The sequence below is a fragment of the Xenopus tropicalis genome, chromosome 5 (assembly GCF_000004195.4).
Source record: "Xenopus tropicalis strain Nigerian chromosome 5, UCB_Xtro_10.0, whole genome shotgun sequence".
NCBI lineage: Eukaryota > Metazoa > Chordata > Amphibia > Anura > Pipidae > Xenopus > Xenopus tropicalis.
In genome coordinates this window covers 158,630,891-158,653,423 of record NC_030681.2, presented here as the reverse complement: position 1 = coordinate 158,653,423, position 22,533 = coordinate 158,630,891, and the positions used below count along the sequence as shown (strand labels likewise).

Here is a 22,533-nt window from a genome sequence, read left to right as displayed (position 1 = left end):
ATCCCAACTAAGATATAATTACCCCTTATTGGGGGCAGAACAGCCCTATTGGTTTATTTCATGGTTAAATGATTCCATTTTCTCTGTAATAATAAAACAGTACCTGTACTTGATCCCAACTAAGATATAATTACCCCTTATTGGGGCAGAACAGCCCTATTGGGTTTATTTAATGGTTAAATGATTCCCTTTTCTCTGTAATAATAAAACAGTACCTGTACTTGATTCCCAACTAAGATATAATTACCCCTTATTGGGGGCAGAACAGCCCTATTGGGTTTATTTAATGGTTAAATGATTCCCTTTTCTCTGTAATAATAAAACAGTACCTGTACTTGATCCCAAACTAAGATATAATTACCCCTTATTGGGGGCCAGAACAGCCCTGTTGGGTTTAATTACTGTTTAAATAATTTTATTACCAGACTTAAGGAGATCCAGATTAAGGAAAGACCCCTTATTCAGAAAACCCCAGGTCCCAAGCATTATGGATAATGGGTCCCATACCTGTACAGAGAAAAAATTATTTGGTTAAAATGGAGTCTATGGAGCCATCCCGTAATTTGGAGTTGGATTTCCAGATAACGGATTCTATACATATATCTGAAAGTGGCAATGCACTCCCTACTCTTTTACAGAGTGTGTGTTGATATTTCTCTGTTATGGAAAACTTGCTATACAATCACTGTTCCTGCCCTATCCTAGCTCAGTGCATTAGCTCCACAGAAGGGCTGGTGGCCTTGTCATGTACCTGACAGTGGCAGTGTTCTCCTTACTGTGTTACAGGTCCCCAGACAGGGGCACATCAATAAAATGTTATAAAGTATATAGTATATAGTGCTTATTGACTGCCATAGATTTCAGAATGATAAAAGCAAAGTGAATACCTGCCTGAGGGTAGCCAAAAACTCCTGCCAGCTGGGCAATGATGTAGGTGGTTCTAGTTGACAGGTCCCCTAAGTAACCCACCAGCTTGCTATTTGTCTGACAGTTATAATTGGGAATTTTATGCTCTGCTCCAGACATTATATTCAGGGTGCCGGAGACTGATCTCACCTCAGAAGCACAGGAATCAAATATCTGATACCCAGAGTCACATTGGGTAAAATCCACCGACTTCTGTTTATCTCCTCAATAGCAAAAATGAAGGCCAAGCGATGGCGGAAATATCGGAACAGTGGACTGTGGGATATAATTGAACAAAATAAAACAATATACAAGCTAAACAAAATTGATATGATGTAGCTCTCATTTTTTCTAGCCATAATTTTTCATTTAAAAAAAATTAAAAGGTTTAACTCTTTAGTGAAGAATTTCACACATCAGGTACGTACACTGCTAGTTTTTGAACATTTTGATATCCTTGATAGTCTATACTCATAATTTTTTCATTCCTTTTACCAGTTTAGCTGCACATCTCTGCACTCTCTACATCTCAATAATATATTTCTAATAGACTGGAGCCCAAAACTGCCCCCGATACTCAGGGTGAGGCCTTACCAGGGACCTATAAAGAGACAAAATTATGTTTCATCCCTTGAGTCAATGCCCTTTTTTATACAAGACAGCACTTTATTTGCTTTAGTAGCCACAGAATGACACTGCCTGGAATTAGACAACTTGTTATCAACAAAAACCCCTAGATCCTTCTCCATTAAGGATACCCCCAACTCACTACCATTCAGTAGATAGTTTGTGTTTATATTATTTCTACCAAAGGGCAGAACTTTGCACTTATCAACATTGAACCTCATTTTCCAGTTTGCTGCCTTTTTCCAGTTTTGTCAAATCGCTCTGCAAAGCGGCACATCCTGCATGGAACTTATAGTTTTGCACCAATTTAGTGTCATCAGCAAAAATAGAAACAGTACTGTCTATGCCCACCTCCAGGTCATTAATAAACAAGTTAAAAAGCAAAGGACCAAGGACTGACCCCTGCGGTACTCCACTAACCACACTGGTCCAATTAGAAAATGTTCCATTTCCCCCCACTCTTTGTACTCTATCCTTCAGCCAGTTCTCTATCCAATTACAGATATTATGTTCTAGGCCAATATTCCTCAATTTGATCATTAACCTTCTGTGAGGTACTGTATCAAACGCTTTAGCAAAGTCCAAGTAGATGACATCAACTGCCATTCCAGCATCAAGGTTCCTGCTCACCTCCTCATAAAAGGCAACTAAATTAGTCTGGCAAGATCTGTTACGCATAAACCCATGCTGGCACAAAGTAATAGTATTGCAATATATGCTGCTTACAATGGGGGGATCAGATAGGATCTGTGCCACTGTGACAGAATGCTCTGTTATACAGATAGCTAGAATCTCAGCCATAAAGCAGGGCAGGACTGCTGCTTACAATGGGGGGATCAGATAGGATCTGTGCCACTGTGACAGAATGCTCTGTTATACAGATAGCTAGAATCTCAGCCATAAAGCAGGGCAGGACTGCTGCTTACAATGGGGGGGATCAGATAGGATCTGTGCCACTGTGACAGAATGCTCTGTTATACAGATAGCTAGAATCTCAGCCATAAAGCAGGGCAGGACTGCTGCTTACAATGGGGGGATCAGATAGGATCTGTGGCCACTGTGACAGAATGCTCTGTTATACAGATAGCTAGAATCTCAGCCATAAAGCAGGGCAGGACTGCTGCTTAAAAATGGGGGGATCAGATAGGATCTGTGCCACTGTGACAGAATGCTCTGTTATACAGACAGCTAGAATCTCAGCCATAAAGCAGGGCAGGACTGCTGCTTACAATGGGGGGGGATCAGATAGGAGCTGTGCCACTGTGACAGAATGCTCTGTTATACAGATAGCTAGAATCTCAGCCATAAAGCAGGGCAGGACTGCTGCTTACAATGGGGGGATCAGATAGGATCTGTGCCACTGTGACAGAATGCTCTGTTATACAGATAGCTAGAATCTCAGCCATAAAGCAGGGCAGGACTGCTGCTTACAATGGGGGGGGGGGATTCAGATAGGATCTGTGCCACTGTGACAGAATGCTCTGTTGTACAGATAGCTAGAATCTCAGCCATAAAGCAGGGCAGGACTGCTGCTTACAATGGGGGGGATCAGATAGGATCTGTGCCACTGTGACAGAATGCTCTGTTATACAGATAGCTAGACTCTCAGCCATAAAGCAGGGCAGGACTGCTGCTTACAATGGGGGGGATCAGATAGGATCTGTGCCACTGTGACAGAATGCTCTGTTATACAGATAGCTAGAATCTCAGCCATAAAGCAGGGCAGGACTGCTGCTTACAATGGGGGGATCAGATAGGATCTGTGCCACTGTTGACAGAATGCTCTGTTATACAGATAGCTAGAATCTCAGCCATAAAGCAGGGCAGGACTGCTGCTTACAATGGGGGGATCAGATAGGATCTGTGCCACTGTGACAGAATGCTCTGTTATACAGATAGCTAGAATCTCAGCCATAAAGCAGGGCAGGACTGCTGCTTACAATGGGGGGATCAGATAGGATCTGTGCCACTGTGACAGAATGCTCTGTTATACAGATAGCTAGAATCTCAGCCATAAAGCAGGGCAGGACTGCTGCTTACAATGGGGGGGGGGATCAGATAGGATCTGTGCCACTGTGACAGAATGCTCTGTTATACAGATAGCTAGAATCTCAGCCATAAAGCAGGGCAGGACTGCTGCTTACAATGGGGGGATCAGATAGGATCTGTGCCACTGTGACAGAATGCTCTGTTATACAGATAGCTAGAATCTCAGCCATAAAGCAGGGCAGGACTGTTGTTTGTGGGTTTTGGCACACCTAAAATTCTGTTACTGTTGTGCTGCCAACATCAATTTAATAATGAATAACCTTTTACTTACAATGCACATGGGACGTCATCACCAGGCCCATCTTTATATTTACTTTGAGTGAAGGCTTCACCTAACTGGAGAAAAGCTGCGATAAACAAGTCTCCGGATTTAAAGCTGATTCTGTTTGTATCCTTTCTTAAAGCACATCCAGCCCGGGAATGGTGATGGAAGTCAAGTGCCACTGGATGTGTATGTAGTAACAATAACAACATGAGTAACAGGAACATGCTCCCCCCAGTACAATGCTGCAGCGCTGCACAGATCACATGTCAAACACAACATGCTCCTATTCTCATCAAAGAACAAGACTCCCTGGGTCCTTCCTGCACACTGTATTTATACACTATACATCTAAAAATGAAGGGATTATTTGACAACCTTGGTCAGAAATACTGGTCTGTAGGGGATGAGAAGCTGGAAATAAACAATATTCTTTAGAGAAGAAATCAGTGATCAAAATGTTAGGATAGGACTTTTGGAGCTGGGTGGTTCTTCTCTACTATATTTATCCCACAATTAACTTAGTGCCCTTTGTTTGGTGGGTTTGACCTTTATAAAATATGTTTTATGTCTAGCAATCAATGTGCAGTACTACTACTAATCAGTCTTTTTAGGCATGTGATAGCAGAAGACCAATGAGAACTAAGAAGAAACTGGAAGTGGCGAGGGAACAAATTTGAAAAGATTGGGACAAGATGGTGGCAGACAGGTCTGGATAGTCAGGAGAGATTAGGTAATGCTTAGTAATGAGTAATAACTTCTATAACAATATGGGACTGATTCATCAAAGTTGAATCCCGAAATTGGTAAAATTCAGATTAGATACGATAATTCTGATGATCGGAAATGTCCCTAAAATGCTTACAGAAAAATCGTATTAGTCATGATAATATCGTATTGGCGATCCGAAAGTCATAAAATGTTCGTATCCGAACAATCGTAAATGGCGGAAAAACCTTTCTGTCTTTGATCCTTTGGAAGCCTCCCATAGGGCTCAATGGCACTCTGCAGCTCCAACCTGGCCCAAGAAAAGTCTCCCATACGGCTCAATGGCACTCTGCAGCTCCAACCCGGCCCAAGGGAAGTCTCCCATAGGGCTCAATGGCACTCTGCAGCTCCAACCCGGCCCAAGGGAAGTCCCATAGGGCTCATGGCACTCTGCAGCTCCAACCCGGCCCAAGGAAAGGCCTCCCATAGGGCTCAATGGCACTCTGCAGCTCCAACCCGGCCCAGGAAAGTCTCCCATAGGGCTCAATGGCACTCTGCAGCTCCAACCCGGCCCAAGGAAGTCTCCCATAGGGCTCAATGGCACTCTGCAGCTCCAACCCGGCCCAAGGAAAGTCTCCCATAGGGCTCAATGGCACTCTGCAGCTCCAACCTGGCCCAAGGAAAGTCTCCCATAGGCTCAATGGCACTCTGCAGCTCCAACCCGGCCCAAGGAAAGTCTCCCATAGGGCTCAATGGCACTCTGCAGCTCCAACCTGGCCCAAGGAAAAGTCTCCCATAAGGCTCAATGGCACTCTTCGTGCATCTTATTTCTTTCTTTGTAGCTATTGGTATCCCCTATGTGGACTGGCAGACAACAGAAGGCTCTATTTGCAGTACACATTGTTTTGATGCAACCAAAATTTGCCTCCAAGCCAGGAATTGAAAATTCAGCACCTGCTTTGAGGCCACTGGAAGCAAAGTCCAATGGGTTGGGGAGCAACATGGTGCCCCGAGCCACTGGTTGGGGATCACTGATATACAGTATCTAGTTAAATTAATTCTTAGTTATAGTACATTTTGTGCTGGTTCACCATTTCATTAACACAAAGGAACTTTATATAACTTTGCTTTATTGGCACAAGAGCTGTACTGTATAATTTTTTCGTCTCACTAATGTCATCTGTGGCTAAAAACATTGTGGACACATTATATCTGAGATTTGTGGGCCAATGATTCTCTACATACTCTAATCTCTAAAACAATCCCACAAAAATGTTGCCTTTCTTTAGGATGTGGCAATTTTAAAAAGACTACTCAGAAGACAGACACGGGTCGAGTCAGGCAGCACAGGTTCAAGTCCAAGGATTGGTCGGTCAAAACACAAAATAACAAGATCAAGGAAAGGCTCAGCAACTCACTATAGTGATGATCACTTTATGATGAAGATTGGCTGACAGCACCCCGTTTAAAACCATAGAGCCTGCATCAGAAGAAGCACGCCTCAATGTAATTCAGTATTGACACATCTTCGCAGGTATATTTAGGAATCAAAGGTTACACTCTAGTGCTCATAGGGCCCCTGGGAAGAAGAAGAATTCTTTTGCTTTACTCAAGGCTCCCAAAACTTCAATAGAACAATTGGAGTACCTTAATAAACCAATCAAAATTGAAAAAGATACAGATGAAGCCACTTGGATTTGTGTGTTAAACGCGTCATCGTGACTCAAAATAAACCAAAGAAATTAAATTAATTGTGATAAAAGTCATGTAAACTTTTTAAATGCAATACCACCATTATTCACATGAGGCCTCATAAAAATAACTCCTTAATTAGATGGGATGTTGTGATGTCTTAAATTGTGAATGCCGTGAATTGTGTTAAATGGAATAAGTGAATTATTTTTACAAACTCAAACTAAACTAAAATTTCTCAATTTTTGACAAATGTATTTAATGACATTTTGTTATTTGTGAATAAACCACCTTCAAATGACATTTGTCAATAATAAAGCAGTTTTTGCAGGAAATGCAGAAATAATTCTGGACTTATACAAGGGAACCATCCCTTTATTATTTGCATCATTTTTATATACTTTTTTTTAACATACTTAATTTTACCATTTTATTTTTTCAAATTCAAAAAATTTACATTGAAAAAGAAACCCCAATTGTCTGTTTTGTCAAGAAAGAATCAATTAAATATACTAAGATAATGATTAAACATATATTTATAGACAAATTATCTCTGCTTTTTCCCAAAGTTTGTTTCTTAATTTTTCAGATTCTAACTATAAATATTTATTATATAATTTGCCCCAGTTACTTGTATAAATACTACTGTTATAAAAAGATCACAAACTCATGCTTAAGCATCTCCATTTTACATACTTCGATAAAAATGAATATTTTTTCTTATGATTATATTGTTTTTTTTTCATTACATTTTGTTAAATAATTTACATTATAATTAACAGAAATGTAAACATAAGGTTAGTTACATAGTTACATAGGGTTGAAAAAAGACCAGTGTCCATCAAGTTCAACCCATCCAAGTAAACCCAGCACACACACCCTATACTTACCTATCTATACACTCACATACATAAACTATAAATACAGCATGAGAGGAGCATTAAATTATCAGTAGCAATTTTTTAAAATAATATGACTTTGACTTTGATATGAAAGTGAAAAAGACAATTTCAAACACATAGGGGCCCATTTACTAACCATTGATTTTGGTTTTTAAAGTTGAATCAAATTCTTAGCGCTAAAATTCGTGTGACTTTTCCGAGATTATCTATGCGTCTAGATGGCTAAACATTCTAATTTGATAATTCACCAGGTTTAACTTGTTGAGACCATGTAGAAGTCAATGGCAGGGGTCCCTTCCCTTTTCTTGAAGTTTTTTGTTTTGGCTCAAAACTTTACAGAATTAGATGTTTTGATGCCGAGTTTTGTCCAAACAAGTTTTATTTTGTAAAAAAAAACTGCTTTAATTAATTACTTGACATTTGTGGTTTTAGAGAACATACGTTGTTCGTAATGAATGTATGTATGTATAATTTTATTTATAAAGTGCTACTTATGTACCCAGCGCTGTACAGTAGAATACATTAATACAAACAGGGGGTTATTAATAGATAAATACAAAGTATAACAATAAATACAAGTAAATACAAGATACAGTTACAGTTGCAATAAGTTAAGAGTCAGACATAAGAAGATGGAGGTCCCTGCCCCGTAGAGCTTACAATCTATATGGGAGGGTAACTTACAGACACAAATAGGTGTAATTAGTTCATAATGTCAAAAACCTCTAAAACCACTTAGATGAGAATGTTGGTAAATGGACCTCTCAATCCACAGCTTGAAATTTTCCTACCTTTCCCCATTTTCTAATAAAGATGTAGTTATTTTAAAAATGTATAGGAAGTTAACAGTAAAAAATTAAACTTTTTAAACAGGGGACCAGTTCACGGTCATTTAGACTGTTGGGGGGCCAGACTATAGTTTGAAAAAACTTATTTTTAGTGCAAAAAAACAATATAATATTTAAAATAATGAACAATTATAACCAACCTAAACTTCAATGGGAAGTGTGGGGGCCTGCTTTTGTCTGAAGAGCTAGTCAATGTCCAGTTCCATGTTTGTCACTGCCAGTCATAACAAGTGATGCAAGTGTGCACCAGTTAGTCTGGATCTGGTTGGCGATTTCAGATGTTTCTTTCGGGAAAAAGTCTGTTCACAGACATAGGTACTGCCAAAGATGGTTGCCATTTTGAGTGCATGGTTCCTGAGATTAAGATATGTCTCAGAGGGGAGAGATGCATAGAAATGAGTAAGGCTGCTTGACTTGAAAGTGTCTTTCAGAGAGTCACAATTCTGTAGTTCCGCCAGTTCCATTTGGTAAACCGGATCAACAATTTCAATGTCAACTGAAAATGGGTTCCAGAAAAGCTGTATGTCCTACTCATGGAAATGAAACTCTTTAAACCTCATTTGAAACTCCCTTTGCAAGATTTCCAAGGAATCCACACATTTCTAGTTTGGGAATGCAACTGTTGGTTTCTCTCAACTTTTGAGTAATGGGAAGTTTGGAGAAGTTTTCCTCCTTCACTTGTTTAATGAGGAGGTCCAATTTTACTTCAAATGCTTTGACATGTGAATGCAAATCACAGACGAGCTTCCCCTTTCCTTGAAGTTGCACATTGTAACTGTCAGAAAGGCAAGCTACCATTCCCATTCTGCATCTTTAAGCTCTGGAACTTCTTTGGTATGTGAAAGCAGAAACTGGTGGAAGTCATAAAAACATTTCAAAACTCTACCTTGACTCAGCCAATGGATTTCTGTGTGGTATAAAATATCTTCATAGGCAACATTCAGCTCAGACAAATATTCCTGAAATTGTGTCTCTTAAGGTGTCCATGAATCTATCGTCCTCTCTAGGCCCTAGTGTTAACACTACAACATAGTAGGGCTTTTATCTAGCAAATGAGAATGATGTGGTCATAGTCCATACAGTACTAGTGACTAGCTGTATTTTTAGCTCTGTATATTGTATATATGTGTTGGATCTGCTGACCAGGGTGCCTTTACTAACTTGCTATTAAGAAGCTTTAAGCCAGAAGTCAGTTGACTATTTATTTAAGTAAAGTAAAATAAAACAAAATAATAACAAAATAACAGAGTTTCAAGTACAGATGCAATGTACCTAAGTCTAAGATGTAAGTTTTAGGTCTAAGTCTCTAACTATATTTTGGCCTCTCTGTGAGCTGTCTTATATACAAAATCAGATGCATTTGTAGCCCACTTTAGCAACAGTTGTGGCACTACCTGCTGATATGTCACTGGTTGGCGCTTCCAGGAGTCCTGAGCCCCGCTTACTATGGGGGAAGCAGGAATTTCTTTGATAAATGGCGTGCCTCCACCCAGGGCTCTGTTATGGGAGAACTACAACTCCCTCCCTGGGACTTGATACTTTGGTGTAGTGCTGCCTGAGACCTCACATAAGCCCCCAAAGGGAATCCCCTCCCTGGGGCATTCACTTACTGGTATGTAGGTGCTCCTTGAGGCAGACACGATGAACACACAGTTGTGATGAAACAGTTGGTTGTTTATTTAGGCAGGACCTCTCCAGGAGTGGCAATACAAACACAGTGCAGGGGACACTCTCCTTCCTTAAACCTTTAGAGTACCTACCCCTGTTGGGTATCTTATCGGTACTCCCGCCAGGATGATCCCTTTTAGATGTCCTCCCCGGTACTACACGCCAAGAGACCCTCTCTAGGGCTCTCCCCGGTACTCTCGCCAAGACGGACCACCTCCAGGACTCATCCCCGGTACTCACGACTAAGTACCCTCAGAGTAGTACCCCTTCTAGCGGCAGCCTAACCACCTACCTAGACTCTTGGGTCCCTACACTCCAGCTGATGTAAAGCTGGGGGAGCCTACTCCCTCTACCACTCCTGGAGGGGCTATTTCTGCCCATTCTAACTGTGCCCTAACTACATCTCACTCCTAGAGTGATCTGACACATGAAACTCCTAATATACCTATGGGGAGAATACCTCTGCTCTCAGAGGCTCTCCCTTAACTCTGGCCTACAGCACATGGCTGCATTCCCCTTATATGGGCCTATGCACCACCCTGTGGCCATAACCCGAACTGCAGGGATACTCCCCATTAACTATATATCTACCAGGCTATACCCATTGTACCTTAACCATTACCCTCCCGGGGCCTATCCTAGGGGTATACATCCTGTGGGGCCCATTTTAGCAAACCCCTACACATTCAAACTCATTCAAATCCAAAACTCCACCCCTGTCAAAGGGTAGTCACACCCTAGAGAAGTCCCAGCCAATCAAGTCGATGTCATATGATCATCCATAGAAACCTCCAAGTTAGTAGTGTCCTGTAGATGTCGCTGTTGATTTCCATGTCTGACCCTCATTCCCAGGGTCTGAAACCTGCTGGGCATCCATTTGTTGGTGTTCCTTCCTGGACACCACCTTTGTTTATTGCTGTTTGGTGTGGGGTCTCCCCTTTTGTCCATGACAGGTGTGGCCTGTGGTCTCCTCTTTTGTCCATGACAAGTGTGGTTGATTTACATACCCCATTCAGGAGATAGACTTGAAAGAAAACGCATTTTATGACAGGATAGCAAACTCTGTGGCTGTTACACTCCTTCCTGAGCCCAGAATAACTGTGAACCCCTTACATGGCTCATAAGTCCAGAAGCAACTCTGATATTAAATATTAAAATATGTTTAGCTTGGACAATGGCCATGAGCATCACCCAGCATGTCCTTATGTAGTTGCAGTGAAGTGGCTACAACATGTGTCAGTGTTGTCCTCTGCGTGCATCATCGTGACATGGGGACGTAGCGCTCTGGGGCAGAGGACAATGCTGACACAGGTAGTAGCCAGACACAGGGGGGGCTGGATAAATGACTGTGAGGAGCTGTATCCATCCCACAGGCTGTAGTCTGAGGACCCCTGATTTATAGAATATTTAAAGAATGCAACTTTGTAAAGTCTGATGCAAGCCATATGCCCATATTCCACTGGGCTCATAAATGACTGCAGATATGGACACAGTAGTTATACTGTATTACAATACTTGTGTTGAGCTTGCAAGCTTGTTGTGAATTGTGCATAAATGTGCCATTTTGTGTCAACAGGAGCAGCATATTTGCATTCAAAGAATTACTTAGCAATTTGCCGAAGTCGCCTTGAGAGGAAACTTCGGCGACTTCAGCAAATCGCGCCGCCACATATTCCATCCCACCGGTGATTTAAATTCTAGCTGGTTGGATGGCATTGCAGGGAGATTAGTCGCCCCTGACAAAGGAGATTTGTTGTGGCCCAACTAATCTCCCCGTGTAACCCTGCCCCTTCCATACCTGAGTAAACAGCCCTAGAAGCTCCCTCTGTTTGTTTATGATAGCAGCTGCCATTTTAGCTTGGTCTCAGTAGCTTCCATGCTGCAGATCTGGCTGCTGGTAGCTCAGATTACACAGAGTTGGGAGGGGGAGCAAATTCTCATGGGAGGGGGTGAAAAAGAGAGGGGAGAAGGAGAGAGACGCAAACTGCGACTCAAGCTTGAAACCTGAAGAATTCTTCTTAGAGCAGGAAGTCTTACACCTGAACAACATGTTTACAAAAAAGGAGACAATAAATCCTGAGTTTCTTTTGATAGAGGACTCAGTGCAGGATTTCTGTGAGTGCTTATGGTTGTATTTACATAGACCTTTCTGGTTTTTACCTTTCCTAATCCTTTAATAATCTGCATTTCTCTGCCCAAACAGTTTTCTGTCTGAGATTTCTGGATGGAGCATTCAGTATTATAGATGAGCAGATTATACATAAATATTACATATTATAGAGTTAGGAACAATAGGAAAGACTGGAGGAAAAAATTTATTTATGGCAACTTAACTAGCAAACTAGCACTGTCTTCTGTAGTAGGATCATCCGTTCTGTTGCACGTCTTTAACCCTTTTTGTGCCAAAATGTACCAATTTACAGTATGTTTATCTAAATGAACCAATAACTCTGTTGTTTTGTTTTGCAGTTTCTGTGATCTTCCAAGAACAAAAACATTTGACAAAGGGAAAAAATACTTTTTTTTTCTATGGTGACTGATCTTGCCTCACTATTTGCCTTATCTGGGCATAAGATAAATCTATAGTTCATGGTTGGAAAGACCAGGTAAGAATATGGTAACAATATAGCCAGAGTTAGCCCAAAGTGACATTTTTAGATCCCTAAAAAAAAAAAGAAACTAACATGACTTTCTAGATGCAATTACAAAAATATATCCATTTGCATTTCTTTAAAGGATTTCTTTACTTTAGGTATTGTATAATTCACTGCATACACTAAAGTACCTTAAGTGACCCTCAGATTTTAGGTTAATATGAAATATTGCATGGGGAAGTTTTTCTAACAACAATCTCTCTTATGTTCATCTCTGGTCTAAAAAAAATAATGTAGCATTTAGGGGCAAATATACAGCCCAGTAACCCAGCACTGGAGGCTAATATGGCAAATATCTCAACTGCCACCATTCTACTGCCCTTACTGCTCAGGTATGCAGGGACAAATGCCCCCCACACGCTACAGAACCCCAACATACTGAAAGTGATGTTTTTAGCCTCATTAAATCGGTCAGGGAAATCCTTGGCTAGAAATGCAGCAATGAAACTCAGTAGGGCCAACGTTCCCATATATCCAATTATACAGAAGAAGAAAGTGACTGATCCTTCATTGCACAGTAGAATAATGGTGTCAGTTTCAGAAGAAGTATCAGCCTCTGGAAATGGAGGGCTGGAGGCCATCCATACAACACAGATCAGAGTCACAACCGAAAAACATGCAGAGACTACTAAGATGGCTAGTTGGGTTCCTACATACTTCTTCAGCTTGCTCCCAGGCTTTGTGGCATTGAAGGCAATAATAACTGTGAGAGTTTTAGCCAACACAGAAGAAACAGAAATAGTAAATACAATCCCAAATGTTACTTGTCGGATGAGACAACATATCTGAGTTGGGTGCCCAATGAATAATAAAGTGCAGAGGAAACACAACATGAGAGAGATGAGGAGGAGACAGCTGAGATTTTGGTTATTGGCTCTCACAATAGGAGTCTCCCAATATTTTACAAAGATTCCCAAAACTGCAGAAGTTGTGATGAAGAGAATTATAGCAGCGGAAGCTAAACTGGCCCCCAGGGTATCCATATAAGAAAGGTAATTTAGAGCTTTAGGGACACAGTCAGTCTTCTGTCTATTAGACTTCTGGTCTTCAGGGCATTTTACACAGGTCACTGCATCTAAAATGCAAAATATTATAGGTAGTAAAATTGACTTTTATGCAAAATGGTTTTTACTTGCATTTGCCATCTTTATTTTCATTGTAAGGTGGCCATACATGGGCAGATTTCATCTTCCAATTTGGACCCTATTGCACCAATTGGGCAGCTTATCTGCCGTGTATAGGAAGGTTTGATTTTGGATCAGGGACCGCTCATTGATGTGTTCCTCGGTCTGATGGCACCAATGCTTATCATTTTAATTTAATTTTTTGGTCCTAGGACTTTAGGTGGGTTTATTGGGAGAAGATCTGCTCATTTGGTGACATTGCCAAACATGTGGATCTCAACGTGCATGGCCCCCCATGGTCCAATATTTCAACCCATTTAGGTAAATTATTATCACACATTTTACCTGACAGTGTTACACTTTATGGACCAAATCTAACCGGGTTATGTGCCATGTCACAAGTTAGTCCATCTGTGAGCGAGACTGGTGCAGCATATACAGTATGGCTGTCTGCTTAGTTCATACAAAGCTCACTCATCTCAGCCTGAGCAAAGGGCAAAATGATCTGTACATGTTGTGTTTGTCACTGTTCCTACCTGTAGTGTTAGACATTTCCCCATCTCCACACTGGACACAGTCGTAACAACAAGGGGGCTCCCCTTCTATTTTAGACTTCCTGTATCCTGGGGAACAGGGCTCGCTGCATAGGGACCGAGGCATCTAAATAATATACAAACATTCATCACTAATAGACTGGCACCACATCCCATTTGCATTGATATGATACTGACACAATTCCACCCTTTTCAGGAATAGTTATGTATCATTTAAATGTAAGACCCCAGGTGAGTAAGACTCCAGGTGGAAGCCCCAATAAAAGACTAACCCTACAGTTATTATTATTAACGGTGACACCCTGGTAAATGAGTCCAACAGCGTGACACTCTCAGAAGTGACAGATGAAGAAACCCCTGCACATTGCGATATAAGTGTGAAATACTCCCCTACTCACCAGGAATCATCCATAATATGTATGCCTAGTTTCAGTGTCGATCAAAAGGCGCCTGTAAGAAACACTTAGTTGGCATGAGAACCCCAAAACAGACCTGTTCTAACAGAAAACTGATCCCCAAAGAATAGGGGCAATTGCCTCATAAACCTACCTGGCAACTACTGATGGAAACAGAATCATTGTTGAATGGTAGGACATAGCAACCTTGTGAGAAAAGTGCACCTGGTTACCAATAAAGGTTTCCAAGCCCTAAACATATAAAATAAGACAACCCAAGTAAAGCATAAAAGGTAATCACATGAGCCATGGAGACAGGCTGTAACCTTCAGCAGATGCTCAGAATTATCCACAAGCCAGTCTGTCTTTATCCATATAAGAATATATTTTCATGTAAAGAAAATAAGCCATCCTACACCATATGAACCCCATTGTCCAAGCTGACCCTGGGACTGGACTGGTCATATGGATCTACCCATAAATTCCAGAAAGGCTGCTAATTCATCAGACTAGAGCCTTATTGGGTCAGATGACTAAAGTGTACTTAAAAAGTGCACCCCTAACCCCAGTCCAGGAGTGGCTGAGCTTGATGAGGAAACCCTACCTCCATATAGTATATCAGCCACATAATACTGCAAAAATCCAAAAAATAGGAAAAAAAAGCTCCAGCAGATTAACTGCAAAACATTTATTATGGGTAGTGGTAACACGACATGTTTCGGGTTAATACCCTTTATCAAGTGTACAAAGACCATAACCATGTGATCTCATTTAAAGCCAAATTGACCTATGACCCACCAAGCACACAGCATTTCAGGAAACATTCTTAAAGTGATAGTATAATAAGTTAACAAGTTAAACATAAGTGAAGGGTCATTATATAATATACCTTGTGTAAAAATGCTATAGTTAAATATGGTAATGTTTCATTATACATTAACATTAAAGTGATAGTGCAGCAATTAGCATAAATAATGCCACAATGTGCATAGATTTGTTTAGGTTTGTTAAAATAGCATAAGAGATAATAATTTATAAGATAATCAAAAACAAGTGCAAAGTGAATAAAGCATACAGTCCAAATACTAAGTCCGTAAGTGTTGATCCAATGTCCTTGGAAATCCATTAAAAACAGTTCCATAAAAGAGGAAGGGAGGTCCAGTTGAACCGAATCCACAAGAAACACTCCTGGGGGCCACTGCACGTTTACACGTGTCTAAACACACCAATGATAGGAAACTGCCCATACAGGGCCTATCCAGGGTAATGTAATCCTTTATATATTGAAATTGCCTATATATGTTTAAATGCAACATTTTCAAATCATTTACGTAAAAATTATTGTTACAAAAAGGATACAATAAGCTGCAAAATATGCAAAAAGTTACTAATGAAGTATTACTTTTAACAGGCCGGCCTTATTATATATCTCTATCTCCTGTAATAGGTGACTCACCCATACCAATTTTTTTTTTTTTTTTTGCAGTTCCATTATTAAGGGGTCTAACATACACCATCCACTAAGTGGAGTGGAAATCCCTTTAAAAGCATATGCCACTTGTAAGAGCAAGTTTGCGATATATGTATTAAAGTGCCCGTGCGGAATGCTATACGTGGGAAAAACCTTCCGTCCGGTTAATACACGTATAAAAGAGCATAAGAACTATATTCGGAATTTTAAGAAGGATTCTTACACGGATACATCTGTGTCACGGCACTTTATTGATAATAAGCACAGTGCCTGTCAGTTAAAATGGAAAGTGTTGGAGGTGGTACAAAAACCTGTAAGAGGTGGGGATTGGAAGAAGCTGCTATTACAAAGAGAGGCTAGGTGGATAAGGCGCCTAGACTGTGTCATGCCCAGAGGTATGAATGAACAATATAGTTTACTCTGTTTCCTGTAGGTTCAATTATGTATTGTCCACTCTATTTTTCAGGTGAATAAAGTTAGCCTGCTAGTCGTTGCGAAACACGGATTTCCTGCTGTATAAAAAAAAAAAAAAAATTGGTATGGGTGAGTCACCTATTACAGGAGATAGAGATATATAATAAGGCCGGCCTGTTAAAAGTAATACTTCATTAGTAACTTTTTGCATATTTTGCAGCTTATTGTATCCATTTTGTAACAATAATTTTTACGTAAATGATTTGAAAATGTTGCATTTAAACATGTATAGGCAATTTCAATATATAAAGGATTACATTACCCTGGATAGGCCCTGTATGGGCAGTTTCCTATCATTGGTGTGTTTAGACACGTGTAAACGTGCAGTGGCCCCCAGGAGTGTTTCTTGTGGATTCGGTTCAACTGGACCTCCCTTCCTCTTTTATGGAACTGTTTTTAATGGATTTCCAAGGACATTGGATCAACACTTACGGACTTAGTATTTGGACTGTATGCTTTATTCACTTTGCACTTGTTTTTGATTATCTTATAAATTATTATCTCTTATGCTATTTTAACAAACCTAAACAAATCTATGCACATTGTGGCATTATTTATGCTAATTGCTGCACTATCACTTTAATGTTAATGTACAATGAAACATTACCATATTTAACTATAGCATTTTTACACAAGGTATATTATATAATGACCCTTCACTTATGTTTAACTTGTTAACTTATTATACTATCACTTTAAGAATGTTTCCTGAAATGCTGTGTGCTTGGTGGGTCATAGGTCAATTTGGCTTTAAATGAGATCACATGGTTATGGTCTTTGTACACTTGATAAAGGGTATTAACCCGAAACATGTCGTGTTACCACTACCCACAATAAATGTTTTGCAGTTAATCTGCTGGAGCTTTTTTTTCCTATTTTTTGGATTTTTGCAGTTGTATTTGGTTGCAGCACAGAGCAACAACTAGGAGCTAAAGCATTTTTCGTAAGTACTTTATACAAAGTTCACCAATAATTTTTCATTTTTGATCAGCCACATAATGTGAAATCCAACAGGAGTGCCCTAGACAGAGAGCCCTGTGACTATGTAGCATAAACAACTTGCTCAGCCAGGGGAGATGACCCACAGTATAGAGAACAATCTGTCAGCCTTGGAGGCACCAAGAAAAAAAACCCCTTGAACATCCATAATTGCAGTACCAATGACCCAAAAATGATCTCCATTTATGCACAAAGATGAACCTACAAGGCAGGTAGAAGCAGGTGAAATCACTACCCTGCAATGGCCACACACCTAAAGTGAAAACTATGATACTCCCAGTTACTAAGCTTCAAAAAGACTTTATAGTGGTATAACAGGTAGAGTATACATATAATAAATTAAAAATAATTTTAATGAGTTTGCCTAAACCTTCTATAATAGATAAATATATAAACACACTGGGAATATATTTATTTTGGAGGGATTGAATTTGATGGACTCTTTTTTTAAACCCAAATAATCTATTACAATGCTTTTCATCCCTGTGTGTACTTTCTTATATTGAGCAGCTCTGCATATCCTAGTAGTTAGTGATGAGCGGATCTGTCCCAATTCACTTTGCTGAAAAATCTGCAAAACTTCTGAAAAATTCGCAAAATGCAGCTAACACACAACTTTTTTGATGAGCGTGAATTTTTCAGAAGTCAACGTGAATTATTTTACAGGACTGCTAGTGATGAGTGATTTTTTTCGCCATGCATGGATTCCCAGCGAATTTCAGCATTTCCGTGAAAATTTGCCGCGGAAAAATTGTTGCGCGTCAAATTGGGCGCAGTTGTGTCACAAAAGGGCAGGGTTGAGGCAAAATGGGCGCTGCCACGGCAAAAAAAGCGCAGGCGATGAGAAAATAGCTGCAGTGACAAAAATATAGATGCGGGCGACAAAAAAGACACAGCGACAAAAATACTGTGCAACAAATTTTTCGCAAATTTTTTGCCATTTCGCTAATTTTCTTGCCGTTTCGCGATTTTTATGGTGAAGCGAAACGGGACAGATTCGCTCATCACTAATGACTGCAACTTTTTCCTCTCTTGGCAAGTTTTTGTTGCCAATGGTTAAATGCGTATTTTTCGCAGTAAATCCGTGCCTGTTGATAAAATTCACTCATCACTACTAGTAGCGCTCTATAAATAACGTTACACATTCATACATACACCCATACAGCTGTTTAACCCTTACCTCTGTGAAGTATGGACTCCACCAATCAGCACTGGAATTAATGTAAAGCTGATTCTCTTCATTTGACTCATCAAAACTCCCAACCTTCCTGCTCACAGTAGAACCATCGTTTAAGAAGAGCCACTTAACAATGTCAAAATGCGCTGGAGGGTCTCCATTGGCTTTGAAAGACATGATGTCACCAGAAGGAGTTTTATAAGTCACATTGTGAATAAAAGCATTTAACTAAAACAAATACAAAAAAATACCAATGAGTTTTCCTCAGATACTTGCTAATTCTAGGGCCTGTATATGTATGCAAATGCAGTGAACAAAGTGCAAGTTTGAGTACAATCGCCATGTGTTTTTCACCCACTGATCTTATTTATCAATGGGTGAAAGTCAGAGTTCACCATTTGATAAATACGCTTCTATAAATTCCACAGGAATGAATAGAAAGTGGGTGACAACTAAGTAAACTGCCCGGTAGAAAGGCATATACGTTGCTTCATTTTTCCAAAGTCGCCTCCTGCGGGCAACTTCACAGTGACTTAGGGGCACATTTACTCAATGGTATAAATTCAAAGTAACCACAATAATTTCTGTAGTTCTAAAATGTCTCAACAAAGGTTTTATTGTTCATAAGAAAATATCATAATTGCGTTTTGAAAGTCACAAAATTTTCAGACTGAAAAGTTCGTAAACACCATGAAAGCAGTTCTGGCTTTGAAGCCTTCCATAGGACTCAATATAAAGCCTGGCAAAAAATATAGTCCTGATGAAAGTGTAAGCAAAGGGTTAACAAATTCCGAAATGTTCGTATTCTTTGTGCAAAAAAATGATTTTTTGGTGGAAATTTACAGAAAACCATGAAAAATTAGTGGAATTTTACTGAAATCTTCGCATTCCAAAAAAAATAAAAATTTATCTCAAAATTGTTTAGTAAATGGGCCGCTTAGTGTTATTAGAGACTTCACATGGTATTGGCAGAATTCTTTTAAACAGAAGAATAATGATACATTGGTACAAATACTTAAATATATTTCACTCAGCTTATTCTTTCTTTTGATTAATAAAGTATGAATAAAAATGACACAGCTTTATTACAAAAATGGTGGCAATAAAAACAAAAATAATATTTTAAAGGGGTGATTCACCTCTAAGATAACTTTTAGTATTTTAGAAATTGTACTATCACAAACATCTTTCTAAAGGGTCTTCATTATTTCTTTTTTTTATAGGTTTTGAATTATTTCCCTTCTGTGTCTACACTTTTCCAGATTTCACATGGGGGGGGGGAGGGGTCACTGACCCCCTGCTCTTTAAGGCTACAGTGTTATTTTTATTATTACTTTTTATTTCTTATTTCTCTATTTAGTCCTTCTCCTATTCATATTCCAGTCTCTCATTCACACCACTGCCTGGTTGCTAAGGTATACAAGACCATAGCAACCAGATAGCTGCTGAAATTCCAAACTGGAGAGCTGCTGAACAAAAGGCTAAATAACCGAAAAGCTAAAAAAAAAAAAACCCAGTTGATAATTGTTTCAGAATATCAATGTTTACATCATACTAAAAGGTGAACAACCCCTTGACATTCCATTTATAAGAATTCCATGAAAATTAATTTACTAGACAATAAATATTCAATAAAGACACTTTCAGTCTACAAATTAAAGGGGTAGTTCATCTTTAAAATTAACTTTTAGTATGATGTAGAGAGTGCTATTCAGAGACAATGTGCAACTGGTCTTCATTTGTGGTTTTTACATTATTTAGCTTTTTGTTCAGCAACCAGGCAGTGGTTTGAAAGAGAGACAGGAATATGAACAGAGGGGTAAAATAAGTATTACAAGTAATGATAATAACATTGTAGCCCTGCAGAGCAATATTTGGCTCCTGGGGTCAGTGACCCCCATTTGAAAGATGGAAAGAGTTGGAAGAGAAAGGCAAATAATTCAAAAACCTTTAAAAATGAAAAATGAAGAACAATTGAAAAGTTGCTAGGAATAGGCTATTCTGTAACATACTAAAAGGTAACCTGAAGGTGAACCACCCATTTAATAAAGTTATGTCCAACTTTTTTTTGAATGTCAGTGTCAGTGGAATAGTTGGAAGGAGCCGGGAATACGTAACTTACCTGCCATGGCTTGAATCTGTGCTTTAGGCTCCCTGCTGGTGCCTGGGGATGGGCCGGTGCCCGAGCAGAGAACAGATTATGAAGGGAATGAGCCAATGCATAGACTGCAGTATAAACTTGGTAACCAACTCTGAAGTCAAAGTTACCAAACCTTGATAAAGCCTCATCATCCAGAGATTCATTGCCGGAACATTTCTGCACTGGAACACTTGTATTAGTCTTTAGGGAGCCAGTAAATGAGCATTCGTGTAATGCTTCCCATATCTCTGTTACTGTATCATCATTGGGGTAGTTACTGGGAGTCATTCTGTAAAGAAAGTTTTCAAACCCAGGGATCTCTCCTCCCTGAGCAGATAATGACAAAGTGCCATTTAGTGTGGTTCTACTGTACCCGTGTATATGGGGGGCGACAGTGGGGAAGAAGGAGGATGAGAGCCAAATTTTCCTTGTGATTTGTCCAGAAGAAAACACCTGTATGAAGGCTTTAAGGTGCATTGGAGTTAAAAACAGAACAATCACATCAACGTCCTTTTGATTTATTTTATTCACAATACTTTTAACTTTAAACAAAAGAAGAAAATAACCTATAAAACTTGTCTCTGAAAGGAAAATAGAAAAGGCAACACAACCACCGTAGCTTTCTATACCTTTCCTTATTCTGTCAAGAGCTCGTTCCCCATTATTAGTATTGGATACAATGAGGCCCACCCACTTCCAACCAAAGTGCTTCAGTATCTGCACAATCCCATCCATTTCTGATAATTCATTTGGAACAGTTCGATAGAATGATGGAAACTGGATCCTGTCATTGTAAACAGGGTCTGTAGCTCCGTAGCTAACCTAGGGGAACAAAAATATAACAGTCTGTAATTTTACCAGCAAGAAAGTAGAAACACTTATTTGGACAACTAATTTAATTTTCTATATCTGTAATTTAAAGTCTTTGCTTTAAATACTATATTATTCACAAAAGTTCATATGAACTAGACTAATGGCAACACAAGATTAAAGGAGAAGGAAAGTTATAATCACTGTGGTGTTTTAAAATGTTATGTATCCTCCAGTGATTATAACTTCTTACCTGTTTACTGCAAACTGCACCGACTCAAGGTACAACTGTAGGAACACCATGCTGCCATCTTCTTTTTCTTCCTGGATCCTCCCACTGGCCCAGTCCATTTGTGCATGCTCAGTAGAGTTTAAGACCAAACCGAGAGCCAAAAAGCAATTTTTTAACACTACCCATCTCAGGGACAGAGTGAAGATCCACAAAGTGGGGCTCAATATGTGGGCAAAACCCATGTAGGGCTGGCACTAGGTTTTTAGAACACTGTTTGGACATAGATTGGAAAGACTACACATTGGCGATTGTTAAGCATATGGTGGAGACACGAGGGGGCCTTGGCCTTCACTTTTCAAATTATAGATAGACCCCCAACTCAATATAAGGAACGATAACATCGATAAGATCTGAGAAAGAAGTTTATTGCATGTATCAATTAAAAACAATAGAGCTTTATGGGGGTTTGAACAGAGAAGGTAGGTGTCCTGTTACTATTAACTGGGTCACTGAGAACTTCCAGTATAGGTTTTATGCCTAAGAACATATATGGGTGCTTTGTTTATTTTGTTTTTTTACAATATATAAGTGCGTTCCTATAGCTATTTGTGAACAACTAATCATCAGGAGCTCGATTACTAACCATACTATTTTTTTAGCGCTAAAAGTCAATGAAAAAAAAAGTTGTAAACGGCTAAAAATCCATTTGCCATCTAAAACTTGCCAAGTTCATGTAGAAGCCAATGGCAGATGTGCCTTCACTTTCCTAGACAATCTTTCTTTTGTCTTGAAACTTAAGAGTTTTCAGATTTTTCTGACGCTGTCTTTTGTGTGACAATTA

At 39.5% G+C, this 22,533-nt stretch overlaps 1 protein-coding gene across 1 annotated transcript; it reads right to left on the bottom strand.

Annotated features, from left to right (window-relative positions):
• Positions 1 to 12,415: 12,415 nt before the first annotated feature.
• LOC116411034 (vomeronasal type-2 receptor 26-like) lies at positions 12,416 to 20,938 on the bottom strand. Its single transcript, XM_031902806.1, has 4 exons — positions 20,633 to 20,938; positions 18,514 to 18,738; positions 13,977 to 14,100; positions 12,416 to 13,391 (listed from the first exon to the last, which is right to left on the bottom strand). Exons 1-4 carry the CDS (start codon positions 20,936 to 20,938, stop codon positions 12,472 to 12,474), a joined length of 1,575 nt encoding a protein of 524 aa, XP_031758666.1. The 3' UTR covers positions 12,416 to 12,471.
• Between the last annotated feature and the right edge of the window lie 1,595 nt (positions 20,939 to 22,533).

What these genes read in the sequence shown, in the direction of transcription:
- LOC116411034 (XM_031902806.1), bottom strand. Translation starts at nt 20,938, where the DNA reads ATGACTCCCAGTAACTACCCCAATGATGATACAGTAACAGAGATATGG. An exon ending in ACAGATTCAAGCCATGGCAG is followed by an intron (nt 18,739 to 20,632) that starts GTAAGTTACGTA and finishes TATTTGTTTTAG; the next exon opens with TTAAATGCTTTTATTCACAA. An exon ending in GGAGTCCATACTTCACAGAG is followed by an intron (nt 14,101 to 18,513) that starts GTAAGGGTTAAA and finishes TATATTATTTAG; the next exon opens with ATGCCTCGGTCCCTATGCAG.